The 13,615-nt window shown below is 47.8% G+C and overlaps 4 protein-coding genes across 4 annotated transcripts; all 4 read right to left on the bottom strand.

The window, feature by feature from the left end:
• Nucleotides 1-1,143: 1,143 nt before the first annotated feature.
• BDV38DRAFT_278922 (peptide MFS transporter) lies at nucleotides 1,144-3,047 on the bottom strand (the record flags this gene model as incomplete). The annotated part of the gene is made up of 3 exons (XM_032058863.1): nucleotides 1,144-2,322; nucleotides 2,376-2,922; nucleotides 3,016-3,047. The coding sequence occupies 3 exons, from the start codon at nucleotides 3,045-3,047 to the stop codon at nucleotides 1,144-1,146; spliced, it is 1,758 nt and encodes a 585-aa protein (XP_031917631.1).
• Nucleotides 3,048-6,152: 3,105 nt separating this feature from the next.
• BDV38DRAFT_268371 (non-canonical purine NTP pyrophosphatase) lies at nucleotides 6,153-7,155 on the bottom strand (the record flags this gene model as incomplete). Its single annotated transcript, XM_032056757.1, has 6 exons — nucleotides 6,153-6,227; nucleotides 6,291-6,358; nucleotides 6,414-6,450; nucleotides 6,518-6,662; nucleotides 6,793-6,866; nucleotides 6,979-7,155. The coding sequence occupies 6 exons, from the start codon at nucleotides 7,153-7,155 to the stop codon at nucleotides 6,153-6,155; spliced, it is 576 nt and encodes a 191-aa protein (XP_031917632.1).
• Nucleotides 7,156-7,947: 792 nt separating this feature from the next.
• On the bottom strand, nucleotides 7,948-9,490 carry BDV38DRAFT_268372 (T6SS phospholipase effector Tle1-like catalytic domain-containing protein; the record flags this gene model as incomplete). The annotated part of the gene is made up of 2 exons (XM_032056758.1): nucleotides 7,948-9,221; nucleotides 9,397-9,490. The coding sequence occupies 2 exons, from the start codon at nucleotides 9,488-9,490 to the stop codon at nucleotides 7,948-7,950; spliced, it is 1,368 nt and encodes a 455-aa protein (XP_031917633.1).
• A 3,365-nt stretch (nucleotides 9,491-12,855) lies between these two features.
• On the bottom strand, nucleotides 12,856-13,516 carry BDV38DRAFT_237114 (uncharacterized protein). The gene is made up of 3 exons (XM_032053541.1): nucleotides 13,259-13,516; nucleotides 13,072-13,205; nucleotides 12,856-13,016 (listed from the first exon to the last, which is right to left on the bottom strand). The coding sequence occupies exons 1-3, from the start codon at nucleotides 13,306-13,308 to the stop codon at nucleotides 12,949-12,951; spliced, it is 252 nt and encodes an 83-aa protein (XP_031917634.1). The 5' UTR covers nucleotides 13,309-13,516; the 3' UTR covers nucleotides 12,856-12,948.
• Nucleotides 13,517-13,615: the final 99 nt, after the last annotated feature.

A 13,615-nucleotide genomic window follows, 5' to 3' on the forward strand; every position in this document is an offset into this window, starting at 1 on the left:
ATTTGTGTCGGGCTTTGTTTCTCTTCCTTTTCGTTCTGTCGGGGTGGTTCGGTGGGCCGTTCCTGGTTCCTGGGTTTAGTCTAGGGCTAGAGGGTTGGATTAGTGATCTGGGTTTGGGGGTTCTTTTATTGGTCGCGTGTGGTTATGGGGTTGAGGTTGATAGGTAGGTTCTGGACTGTGTACGGAGTACGGTAGCGAAAAGAGTGTCTTGTGTGATAGGTTAATGGGAGATGAATGTAAGTAGATATAATATGAAAGATGACGAGTGATCTGTATGAATATTTTCTATAGTATGAGTCCCAGAAGCTGTAAATTAATATTTACTTTGGTGGGAAGCCCACTAGGTTAATTAAAATAGTTCTACTAGCGAAGGATATTGGCCATTTTCAGCTACACGCCTGTCAAGCTTTGGTTGTAGGCAGAAGACGAGATTAGATATCACAGGTCAATTTGGATAGAAGCGCATTGTGAAGAATGCAGCGAGAATAACTAAAAGCGGTAAAGCGTGCCTGTTCATCCGCTGTCCATTGCTGTGTAAATTTTGTTATCTGTGGCCATTTTAAAGCAGCAACGCCAGAACGGAGATGCGACGAAAATGTACCTTCAAAAAACAGGCCACAACATTTTGTGGCCTTCCCGGCGTCACCCCGGAGTTAATTCGTACTTTAAGTTTAATGGATGTCTCATGTGTATTAGACTCTAATACTGAGATAGCAAGGTAGCTTTGAGGATTTGTGATGGAATCTTGTCATCAAAAACGTGGTGGTCCCACCGAGGTTAATCTGGGTCTGTTTAATTTTTGATCCTGTGTGGGTCCACATGGTAAGACACGCTCCATCGGTCCAGCTCCGGGATCCAAGTCTTTGGTTTGGTACAGAAAATTCATGTGGTTCTGGTTCTACTCTGAGTCATTGGGATGCAAGAAGAGGCAAATTCGTGGAATGAGTCAAGTGTTCATTGATTCAACGTGATCGAACGTGATTCGTATATACATTATCTCGTTATACTCGTCTCATCTGCTCTGCAGGTGCTATGACGCGTGCCCGCGCAAGATCAAGTATGTCCGACCACGGGTCAGGAACGAGAGATTAGTATTTATGTGAAAATAAACGAGAAAGGAAAATATTATAGTACAAAACAAAATTAGTAGTTCTCCTCCTTCTTCTTCTCGCCCTCCGGCTGCTGAGCCGCAGCTACGACATCATCATCGGCATCGAGAGCGTTCATCTGGTCTTCCGTGTAGTTCAGATGGCGGTACACGATGAAGAAGATGATACCCGCGAGGAACGAAGCAACCGCAAGGCCGACGAACATCCACATGATGGCGGGATCATAAGCGGCAGGAGTCAGGGCCTCAGCAATGGCGGCACCGAAGGCGTTGGTGAGGAGGTACATGGACTGCACAAACGACTTCATGGTTGGGGGTGCCTTGGTGTACGCGTACTCAAGACCGGACACCGATGCGAAAATCTCAGAAAGACCGATGAACACGTAGGCAGGGGTCTGGATGGCAATGTGCACGTGGTTGCCAGTGGTCTGTCCGTTGACGATGGACGCGTCACAGCCAGGGCTCTCGTAGCAGGGTCCGGCAGAGTAGATGAGATGCTGAACAATAGCGGCGTACATCATGGCCAAAGAGGCGACGATGAAACCCAGAGCGATACGGGTAATAGGGCGGAACTGGATGTGGAACCGACGGAGCACGGGGTAGACTGTAAGTTCCAGAACCGGGATGAAGACGATAATGGAGATGGGGTCGAAGTTCTGCATCAAGTCGTTGGGAACACCATGACCCTCCATCTGATCGGCCTGAGTGACGAAGTTACTCGAGAACTGACCGTAGACGACCCAGTAGATGGGGTAGAAGGCGAAGACTTTGCAGGCAACCAGGGCACGCTTGAGCTCATCGATGAAGTGGTCGTCCCAAGGTAGGTTGGTCCTTGGGTTGCTGCCACCATGCTCGGCCTGCCAGGTGGGCTTGGGTGCGTCCATATTACGATTGACGACCATAATCCACAGCGCCTTGAAGGCGTTGGTGATGATAGAACCCTGGGGAGGGCGGACGACGTAGTACTTGCGTCCGATGATAAGCACGCAGGAACCGCAGGCGAACATGCACAGACAAAGCAGATAACCAGACCAGTAGCCGATATCTCTCTCCATGTAAGGAGTAGCCAGCAACGAGAGAGAACCAACGTTGATACAGCCGTAGAAAATCATGTAGATACGTTGAATAGTCAGGGCAGGATCAATGACTACCCGCTCGCCAGTCTTAGCGATGGTTGTGATAGCCATCTTCTTCCGCTTGTATTGGTCGGCAATCTTCATGGATGTCAGCATGAGTCGGCATCCAAAGATCGTAGGTGATTACATACCAGAGGGGCCACGTTACTCTTGATACCACCAGTTCCCAGACCAACGATCAGGATGGCGACGATGAAGCCTCCCAAACCAGCACCATGTTCAAGAGACGAGGGAATCGAAGTGCACACCAGGATGAGCAAACCAATCATATAGATAATGGAGAAGACAACGATGGTCTTGTATTTTCCAAGATACTGATCGGCAACAATAGCACCAACAATGGGAGTGACGTAACACCAGAACTGGTTGAAGGTGGTAAGACCAGTTGCACCCTGATGACCGAGGCCTAGAGCACCACGTCCTTGGCTACCATCCAGAGGAAGGTTCGCGTAGTTCTGGAACAAACCGCTCATACCGTAGTATGTGAAACGTTCGCAAAGTTCGACAATGGCGACCAGCCAGGCAGAGACGGGCAAGTTCTCGGCAATATGACGCAGGTTCTTGATTTCATCTTGTGTGGGCTCTTCGCCATCCGGGGTAGGCCCCAAAGCCTTTTCGTTCGCCTCGAGGCCGTCCTTTTCATCGATTACATGTGTGGCATTGTATTGGGCCTGTTGTCTGCATGGAGGTTAGTCGTGAATGGAGGAATAAGATGAGTAGTGGCGAACACGAGTGCAGCAAGGACTGAGGAAGACGGAAGAAGACACTTACTGAGTCACCTCAACATCACGATCTGAAGACATTGTGAAGGAGACCAGGCGAAAAAAAACCCCTAGAAGCAAGAGGGGATAGTTTTGCGGGACAGGAATTCGTCTCAACGGTTGCGCACGAGGTCAAGAACTCAGGAAGGAAATGAGAGCCACCTTATATTCCCCGTTCCTAGTGGGAAAGCCTGGTCTGGGATCCGATGCGGGACCGTCTTATCATTCGAAGCGACCTATGCGATCAATGAAAAGCTGGGAGGCTCCATCGCCGGCAAAATTACGGCGAGAAACCGATGGAGGGCACGATGGGGAAGGGTTAGCGTGCCCTCGGATGTAACCCCAAACGAGAGATGCGAAGATATGACAAGAGATGACAAGAACGGTTAAGCATCCGTCGAGGATGCCGGAAATCCTTGTGATTGGCTCCTTGGCGCATTCTCGAAGCCCGGCACAAGATCACTGACCAGTCGGAGTTTGCCGCCCAGGCGAAAAAAATTCCGTTTCAAAGAAAGTAAGAGTAAAAAAAAAAAAAAAAGTAAAAAAGTAAATGAAAAAAAAATTAAAAAAAAAGCCTGTCATGTTCTCGATTCAGCAGAAGAAATGTTTTTAAATTTTTTTGTCTTTTTGCCCCCTTTCGTGATCGCACACACAATGCATGATGCAGGGATTTTTTTCCTTATCAGCACCCACACTGGGGGCGAACACTGTCGCCATTCTTCGGTCAGCAAAATGTCTTTGATCAGCTCCTCCCTCGGGTGCGGCACGCGCCCCCTAGTCTAGTTTGATGAAGCGTCTTCAATTAACAACCGTCGAGCGCCACCGGTATACCCGCATTCGGAAATTTTGTTAGGTAACATAAACCCATTCTGAGGAGTTAACAAGAGTCGATTTGCCGTGCATGTTGGCAGATAAGCACAGTACATATTATTCGTAAACACGACAGACCAGGTGTTCGGACTTATCAGCGACTCCCAATCATCCCATTGTCGGCGGTTCACCCCGCGTGATGTCCGGTGGTGGACCCATTTGAATGTCGTCGAAGTACCCAGACGGGAAGTGATAACCACTGTCGATGCAACACATGGACGCTGAGATACTGTGCGGTAAATAATTTTCCCCAGTTCACGAAGTTTATTGCTCATGTCGTAGTCGGACTCCGTAGCAATGCGATGCTACCCCAGAAAGGCGGAGGGATGGGGGGAACCCAATCCTTGATCGATCGACCCATCAGCCATGTAAGTTGCGCATGGCACTTGACCAATCATCCCAACTATTGTTGAGTAATATCCTGATTCTAAGTCGGGGTTGAATCCGTATTCCATGCCCTTATGCTGGCTGGGGTAGCTAGCCGTCGACTAGTAGTAGGCATCTAGGGAGGTGGTCACGATACTGGAAGGACGATAGGCGGAGTTCCATCGGGAGTCCGGCCGGGTCAAACCGCCAGGGCGAGCTCATTTCGCTTGGTGTTGGTTTGGCATCGTCTGAGGGTCAAAGACAATGGTCGGTGTTTAGTAAGTAGTGGAAAGCATATCTGTGTCATGAAAACCAGTCAGAGTACAATCAAAACACCATTATTAATATCAATAATATCTCCCTCCATTAAGGAAGATAATAAAAGAAAATAAGGGAAAAAAATTAAATCGGAAAAGGTCAGCAGTGACAACCAAGTCAGCCTCCAACCTAGATCGGAGGATAGCGGCCGATGAGATTAAGTACTTGAGCCTTGACGCCTTATCGCCCAGGCCGCGCCTTCCGACTTCGCTCTCCCATTTCTCCAAATCAATCCCACCCAATTCGTCACCGGGGCTAACATCTTGGAGTTTAGTGGCCTTACCTGCACAACAACCATTCAGGGACCTCGCTGCTTTGTCCAGGCTCGTCTCCGGCTGAGGGCGTATCCGTTTCCATGCATCCCTATAGTCATCCTGGCTCCGTCGACTGGCAAGAGCGGCGATCTCCTTTAGCCGGAATATTCCCGTGTCTTGTTTGATACAGTCTGACGCGATCGGTCGCAACGCTGGAAGTGTATTTCCTGGATTGAGGGGGTGATCCTCCTTTTTATCTTTTCCTGCCGTTAGGTTCAACCAAGAGCTCGCTTCCCCTCATGGGGAATTGAGCGGCGCAATAGCAAGCCTGTGATGCCGTTAGCCCTATCTGGGCGTTCTTGACTTTCTTGGCTGGAGATAATGACTGGGCGGTAGGAACTTGGCGTTGAATGACGAGCTTGGTAACCTATCCAGACGTTGAAACGAACTGAGTTTTGACCGTGCGGTTAACGCCAAAAGATGCTGGCCCTGATATAGGTCTCGTGTCCAGTATGGCTGGTCCCATGGTGGCTTTTGTCTTCGGATCAACTGTGACTATACTCCTCTGGGTGGTACAATTTGAGGAACCCCTAGGGTCAAATAATCCTAGCAGACTATAACTACACTGGCTTGATTGGGTTGTCGGCATTGGTATACTCTATCTAGGCTTGAGAAACCTGCATATACTCCGTGGATATACGGAATAATCGTGCCTTGAATGGCTTTCCCATTCCGATGATTACCCATTAGGTTAGCAAAGCACTCACTTAAAGCGATATGGCTTTATCGAGCTTCCAGGAATTCGACGCCTATCTCGAAACTATCCAGTTACAGACAGCCTTTATTAACTCCATTGAGTCATGCTGGGTCCACCACTCCACGAATCGGGGTAGGACAGCAGTCTCTTTGACCAGTAGATCAATTAGGTTTAGTAAATGCCGTCCCGGAGTTCTGCTGCATGTCCGGTTGTTCTCATATTTGGGAGATAATGGAATGCGAGAGCTAAAAATTGCACCATTTAATCCCAATCTACTGTCACATTCGCGGGCCCGTATGGATTTGGAGTAATACTCTCTTGTTGGGTTCCCCAATTTTGTTTCAAGTCTGTTGGAGTAGTCTTGTTTACCAACCGGGAGATATGAGTATATATCGGCCGAATAAGATTTCTACCAGCATACTAATATGCCAACATGCGCCTACTCTTCCAGAAAGCGATATTTAATGGGCGACCTATGCATGGATTAAGACATATATCGGCCAACATAATATAGATAACTCTACTCAATAAATTCTATAGGAATTCTTCAAGCCCAATGATCTATATAACACCCTAATGCCCCTAAGCAGGCCCCCTAGCATCCAAAAACCACTCCCTAAACTTCACCAATGCCTTAAACCGATGCGAAAGTCCATTCTATACCGTCAGCACCCGTCCTCACACTATACCATAAATACCATCGGAAACAAGAAAACCTACCTTCTTGCCAACCTCCATCTCCGCCAACGTTATCCCCTCCCCCTCGACCTCAAAAATCGGCTCCCAGCCTACCAACATCAAGATTAACATTAACAAGCCACTCAATCGAGAAGTAATCCTTACCAAAAGATGAAACGCCCCTGGCCGGAACGATTCGTCCCTTAATTAGTCGAATTTAGATGCCGAACACTAGTAATTACACATGACGTTGAATAAAAGTAACATACCTGCAACCGACCCTGGAATAGAAGAGGCTCATGTCCTGGTCCCGGGGAATACCCGAACGTACATACTGCTTCGGCGGTTTTATTGTCGAAGGCTGAGAGGATTTTGTTAAGGCCTTCGTTGCCTATTGTTTCCACGAATGCTTTGCTTTATTATATACATGGTTTGGTTAGTTCCTTGTTCTCTCTCCTTACAGACACACGCATACAGAAAGCAAAATATCTACAGCCCAAAGTACAGAGGCGAGCAGAGACAAGTGGGAAAAAAAGATACATACACATAAGCCCCAGGCAAGCCACCCAATGCGCGCATCTCAAGCGCCGAATCCTCAACCAACACCGGCCCTCCTATCTACATTCCACGGACACCAATTAACGCCATCATTCAAGATACTCACTCGGTCCCTTTCCAACCTGAGCCGAGTGGTTAAACATTCAGCAAAACAGTTGATCCATTATCTTACAGTTTCAGCTGCCACACGACATTTCTCCCGTGTAATTTCTTCCACACTGCCCTGGATCTCGGGGAGATTAATATCGAGGACTTCGAGCGTGACCGTGGGCCCCAAAATGGCTTTTACTTCTAGGACTTTGTTTCTGTTCCCTGTCACGAAGATCAGGGGGGTGTTGGATTCGGTCATTTTGGCTGTGAGGTTGGGTATTGATTTGAAGGTTCTGTGAGTGGATCACACAATTCCCATCTAATCTAGATTGATTGATGGTGGATTTTGGTCATGTGATTATGTTCATTGGTTATTATGCCTTTGGGAGACGAGAAGAGCTGAGGTTTAGATGGTGATTACTTTGAATTACGCTAGACTACTGGGATTGTCTCTAGGAACTTGAAGTTATTTTGGTCGATTAAATGAGGCAGGTCGAGGAGACGTGGTTGTAGTGACAAGGTGCGTGGATCGCTGAAAATAAGGTGTTTTCGACAATGCCGAGTCAATACCGAACACGGTAATTCCAGTCCGTATTCCGGTTGAGGCCGTGACTCACAGCAGGGTTCTTTGCATCGCGAGATCGGAGTGACAGGCGGATGCCTTAGGCCATCATCGAGAGTTGGTCAAGTTGACACTGGAAAAGGTGAAACACGCATGACTTATACTTTTGCATTCTGAATGTTTAGGTCGAAAAGGATCAAAATCCAACGTGGTCAACTTTCCCATGAGATTAAGAAGCCGGTACTAACTAACCCGTCAAGGAGCGCAGAAAAAAGGGATGTCCGGTGTTCTGATACTGCCTGATATATGTACCGAGCAAGCATTGACAGAAGAAGGCAAGGTGTAAAGGATATGGCTGACCATGATTTCAATTAGTTTTACTCATTATCTGTATCCTTGGCCGTCCCCTCATAACAAAGCAATCCCACTTTTGTGCAAAGCAATACCCTAAAAGAGAAACCTCTTCCAACATCCAACTTATACACAACACTAGTATTCACGAACGTACGCCTCTCGCACGCGATCGCCTTTATGACACCAGACTTTCCACTCCCCGATCTCAAATTGGACAGAGGCTTTATCCTTCCGACCTGCAGGACCCTCCAGAATAACATTCATTGGTCGGTAGGTTGTGTCAGCTTTCATCCGCTCAATTGCAGAGACGTGGATCTGCGCATATTTCGGAACGTCTCTGCTCCTTCCCCGATGTAGTGGCCACCGAGTGGGTTTCCACGAGCCATCGACCTGGAGCACCATACGCCGGAACGGTATATGCTCCATCAGACGCCAAAAGCCCGTTCCTTCACCCGTTTCAAGACTATCATGCAGTACGCCTTTTGTGCTCGAAAGGTGAAGGGACGTGTCAAGATCCGCGGAGCTGTCCCGAGCCAGCTTTTCGCTGATTTTGCCCACAGTATCAATTTTATGTTGCTTCTCGATACCCACGAGCATATCGAGCTTTTCTTTGTCGAAACGAAGCCCAGCGCGCTGCGCTTCATGCACCATCCAAACAAGTGGCCCATGGGACAGCCTCCAAGCTTCACCTTCAGAAAAGTCCCAACCTCCACCCACGTCTGCATGGCAACCGGGGAACCACACTTCCTGAATATCTTGCTTACCTGAATCACCACCTCCCTGGCCACAGGTTGTTGAGCCTCTATAACCCCATGGCCATAGGCGTCGATGAATCCTGAAATGGTACTCCTTCTTGGGTTCTATGAGGACCGGGTAAAACTTGACCCTGCGTTCGTCGATACTCAATGCATGTCTAATGATCTCAGAATCCGGCTTCACTTCAGCGTTGACCTGAAACTCGGCGGTGCTGTTGACAGTATCAAATAAACCAAGGAAGTGAACCCGATCTACTTCGCGACAAACCGTTTCTCTGCAGGCCGTCAAGAATTTCGATGTTTTTTGACTTTCCTCCCGTTCTAGTTGGTTTTTGGCCCCAACCGTCAATTTGTAGGACGAAAACGCCTCCCAAATGAAGGGGATCATCTCTTCGTTATCGGCGGACAGCAGCCCGGCGTGGTCCAGCATCTCGTTCAAAAAGCGAGCCGTGTATGCTCCTCGAGAAAATCCGAAGATATAGATCTGGGAGCCGGTGCGATAATGTCGCATGAGGAATCTATACCCCCCAAGGACATGCTGGTCGAAGGATACAGCCAAGGCCGAGTCGACAAGCTTGCTGCTGAAGAGCTTACTGCGACGTCGCAGAGGGTTGCTGCTGAGAGAGGTCGGAGAGATCTCGGTTCCAACACCAGCTATTCCGCAGTTAGTACATATTTTACAAGGGCAGCAGAATGGGCTGTGGTACGCTGATAGTAGCAGTCTGCACTCAATGTTAGTACACCCGTACGTCTGCACAGGAGGGGGTGGGGAACATTCATAAGTTGTCATCGTCACGCTTGAGCATGCGGAAAATCTTTAAGATATTACTTTCGGTGCCATCTGCCTGGAAGGTATTGGACGTGCCATCGAAACATAGGACGATGACACGCTCCGCACGTTTTCTATGCTCGGGCAAGGACATGGTCAACGCGTAATAGATTAAAGAGTTTTAGACGAATTATATCTTTAGTAACAAAATGGGCTTCTTGGAGGTTATCCAAGAACACAGTTGGAGTGAGATGGGTCTGTCCCTTATAAGGTTTTCAGGTTCGCTTTCGTGGGCTAATTGACCTCTCTTCCTGGCTCGCGTCAAAGCTCGCGTTCTCCGCCCCTTTCTAGGTGTGATAATGTCGATCAATATTGAGCTGAGGGTTCGATCGACGCCCCACAGTTCGTAGGCTAGCTGAATATCTGCCCAACCAGCGCTTGAAAACTGCTGAGTATGAAGGGACACGAGGGATCTTCCATCTCCACCATGCACATCCCTCCTTTTTTTTTCCAAGCCAAGGAGTCCTCATTAGACTTTTCGTATTACTTGATCATACATTGTGGTTTGCCAAAGACCAAGCGCCAGATCTGGTTGGTCTGATGAATCCTCGAGAGGTTCGAAGAAAGTTGTGACAGCGACGTGCATAGCATAGTATAAAACTTTGTTTTGGTGCAGTGACATCACGAGCTCTCAAAACATCCAACTTCCACATGGATCATACCTTTGAAAATTACGCCGTAATATCCGTTCCCATTTATGTTTCGATTGCCGTCAATTACGTATTAAAACAGGCGTTATTTTAGAAATCAAAAGAGTCAAGGCCGTATAGTGTCATTGTTCCTGGAGAGATTATCATGGTAATAGTAGTGCATGATTGAAAATTGTATACTCCGTATGGTCCATGCATTTGAAACCCACCCACCAGCTGTGTGGCTTTTCTTCCACGGATCTACCCGTCTATTGTTATTTTACATCCTCCGTACCGATTTGTCATCCTACTGAAGGATACGCTCCATGCGTCAAAGTTGTTCTTGAACAGCTATTGGTCTCTGAGGAATAATTCGAAACAGATTCAAACCCATGGTTGAGCTCTCACTGGGTTGTCCGGCCATTAACATACCTACCATCACCGTCGAGTCATAAACCAAAGGGGGTATAAAAGCCGTCATCGATGCTCTTATAAGACTGACAATCTTAGCAGTTTCCATTAAGTCCAAGTCACTCTCCATTGACGGATCATAGATCTTCGCATCCCCTAGAATCTACCTGACAATATCCAGCTTCTGAGTCTAATAAATCATCCAAAATATCATGTTACGTCCCATTCTATCTTTGATTCGATAACCAGTCCCATTCTAGTTCATTATCCTCCATACTATGATGAACCGCTGCAAAATGCAAAGCAGTACAATTTCTTAACGAAGAAGATGTCGATATATCCGCACCATTCTCAACCAGGGACCTCGCCATAGAAACCCGATTCTTCGATGCAGCTAATGTCAACGGGGTCCAGCCGTAACTGTTCATATCATTGATACCAAGGCCACTGTTGCTCAAAGTCTACTTTACTTTGTCGACCTTTGCTGCTTCAGCTGCGCGGTGCAAAACCGAAGTACCTGTATTACTTCTGGTTTTGATTTCTGTACCTTCACCTACAAGAGTGTTTGCCCCCGGTAGGTCAGTCCCACGCGAGTTTATGCAAGAGCATTCCATCGCGTTCATCTCGCTGATGCACATTGGACCCATCTCTCAGCAACGATAAAAGGCTCCGGCCATTGTTGTTGTCCGCTGTGTACCAAATCGGCAGCTCTCCTGCCCAAGTGGCCGAATTCACTCCAGCTCCTTTCTTAATAAGATATTTCACCACAGACTCGGCGTTTGAATTTCGAGTCCTCGCCGCATAACGTACAGAGATGATCCAGTAAAGTCCTGAGGCGTTCACACTCAGACCCTCTGAAATCAGCAGCTTCACGTTATCCAACTGCCCTCCCTCGGAACTATAATGAAGCGTGGTCTTCTCTTCAAAGTTAGATCTAAGTCCTGCTCTTGGGGCTTCCATTGAGTGAGAATGTAGTAGAGGGCTCGTGAGTTGTTGTATCTAGCTGCGACATGGAGCTCTCCCTCGATAAATTTTCTCAGTCAGGAGGTAACATCATCACATACCATGGTTTGGCAATGAACCCCCCAATTCCAAACGTCCACGCAAAAAGCGACCTCTTCATTCCAGCACAACTCTTCATAAACACTCCCTTCTACCAGACTACTCCGCTTCAGAAGCCAAACACAAGACCAAGAATCCACCAACTACCAACCCCCCAATCCTTCAAATCGAACAACAAATCGCCCATAAGCCAACAATTACCCAACGCAGCCCACCCCTTCATCAAGTGCTTGTTTCCTTCGTGAATAATTTGATCAAATCCTTTTTGCTGCGATAAACTTCGAATGGCAAACGATATGTCAAGGGAGGTATGGCCGAGTCCTGGGAGATATACATACTTCAAGAACACACATATGGGATATGAGATTGAAATAAAGGATGAAGTTACTCATCTTCTCCTTGTATTGCTCGATGTCGTTGCTCGCGTGCAATAATGCAGAGAGAAAGCTACATGAATCCGTTCAGTCCTTAGCGGCTCTTGAAGGTACGTTAGATGAAAATCGTCGTCGCTGTTTTTATTCAAGGTGATGTGGGAGATCAATCAATACGGGATATGTGAGGGTCAGGATTTATGGAGATCTTGCTATTTTCATAGGTAGTTCTTAGAAGCCCTTTCTCCCTGCTCTAGATAATCCGGTCTTCCTAGGCGTTAATATCGTTTGTACTATGGTTAATGTCTTGGTACTTTAAAACTCTCCATTTCCAGCGATCATGGTCGATATACAGTTGGAACAGTTGCTAACGTGATGATTTCGTTTAGTACATTATGCGCTGAAACTTCAATAGTTCTGTAGGGGCAGTGATTTCTCATTATACGGTCACCAGCTTAGATTGCTCAGATGTACGAGAAGCTCATGTGCTCACGTATTTCCGATATGCTCTTAAGCTGCTAGTTTGTACCCAAAGTTTACAGGAAAGAGACGATTGAAAGCATCCAGATTTGCATTAGTATAATTACATTGCCTTGCACCCACTTCGCCATCTTTCTCAACCCCAGAATCAACTAGGCAAAATATAAAGACACAAGTATGTTCTATCATTTCCAACCCGCAACAAGCAACTAGCGCACTGAATATAGCCGACATGGTGGAGCCATATCAGGTAACCATCGTTAGTGTAAGTGAAACCATTAGATGGTGGAAGGGAATCTCACTGACCAGATTCTCTTCAAAACAAGGATGTCCCAGGCCCGACCCAACCACCCAACCACCGGGACCCGGGAAGGCTAGATGGTTAGTGCTGCGTGGTTAGTACTCCAGGCCCGCCCAACCTACCCAGCCACCGGAACCCGGGAAAGCTAAATGTTAGAGACGGTGAGAGAGCGAGGAAAGGGGGTCTATCAAGCGTGGTCAGTGAGAATAGATTTGGGGAAGAGGAGCATTACTTACCACTTGTACATCGCAGAATCCCAACGGCCAGCGGCTCCGGAGCGAATTCGTACAATGCAAAGCTACACATGCAGAGATGAGGGAGGTGCAGGCGTAGTGGAGTGTAGAGAGCGAGGAAAAGGGGGGGTGGCTAATAAACACAGTCAGCAAGACCAGTGCGGAGAAGGAAGAGGAGTGTCACCTACAGCTTCTTGCGCCAGCAGAGGAATTCCAATAGTCTGCAGCCTGGAGGAATCCATGCCAACGGAAGCCTTCTATGGTGCAGAGGAGGGGAGAGGAAATGATCGTGTTGAGGAGTGTAGAGAGCGAGGAAAGGGGCCTAGCAGACACAGTCAGTGAGAACAACGCTGAGAAGAGAGGGGTATGACTTACAGATCGTACGCGCAGAATCCGAACGGCCTGAGGTCCTGGAGCGAATTCATACGACATGCGTCTGGAGGGGGCAGAGAAGGGGAGGAGAAGTAGGAACAACCATGCAGTAACGTCCAGATCCTACACAAAGTCGGGCCCGACACCTAGCCGGATGGCTGATCATCGCACTTCCAGTTCAGCGCACTGAGTAAAGTGGACGGATGTGTCGTTGATCGGCCATCCAGTCAGTTGTAATGATCTGGTCGACGCTGTTGAGGCTGTGAAAGGAGAAAAGGAAGAAGGTGAGGGGGGGGTCGTGTTGAGGCTAAGATGGAAGAAGGAAGGTAAAAAAGATTGAAAGAGAAGAAAAGAGGAAAC

The sequence above is a fragment of the Aspergillus pseudotamarii genome (assembly GCF_009193445.1).
Source record: "Aspergillus pseudotamarii strain CBS 117625 unplaced genomic scaffold BDV38scaffold_7, whole genome shotgun sequence".
Classification (NCBI taxonomy): Eukaryota; Fungi; Ascomycota; class Eurotiomycetes; order Eurotiales; family Aspergillaceae; genus Aspergillus; species Aspergillus pseudotamarii.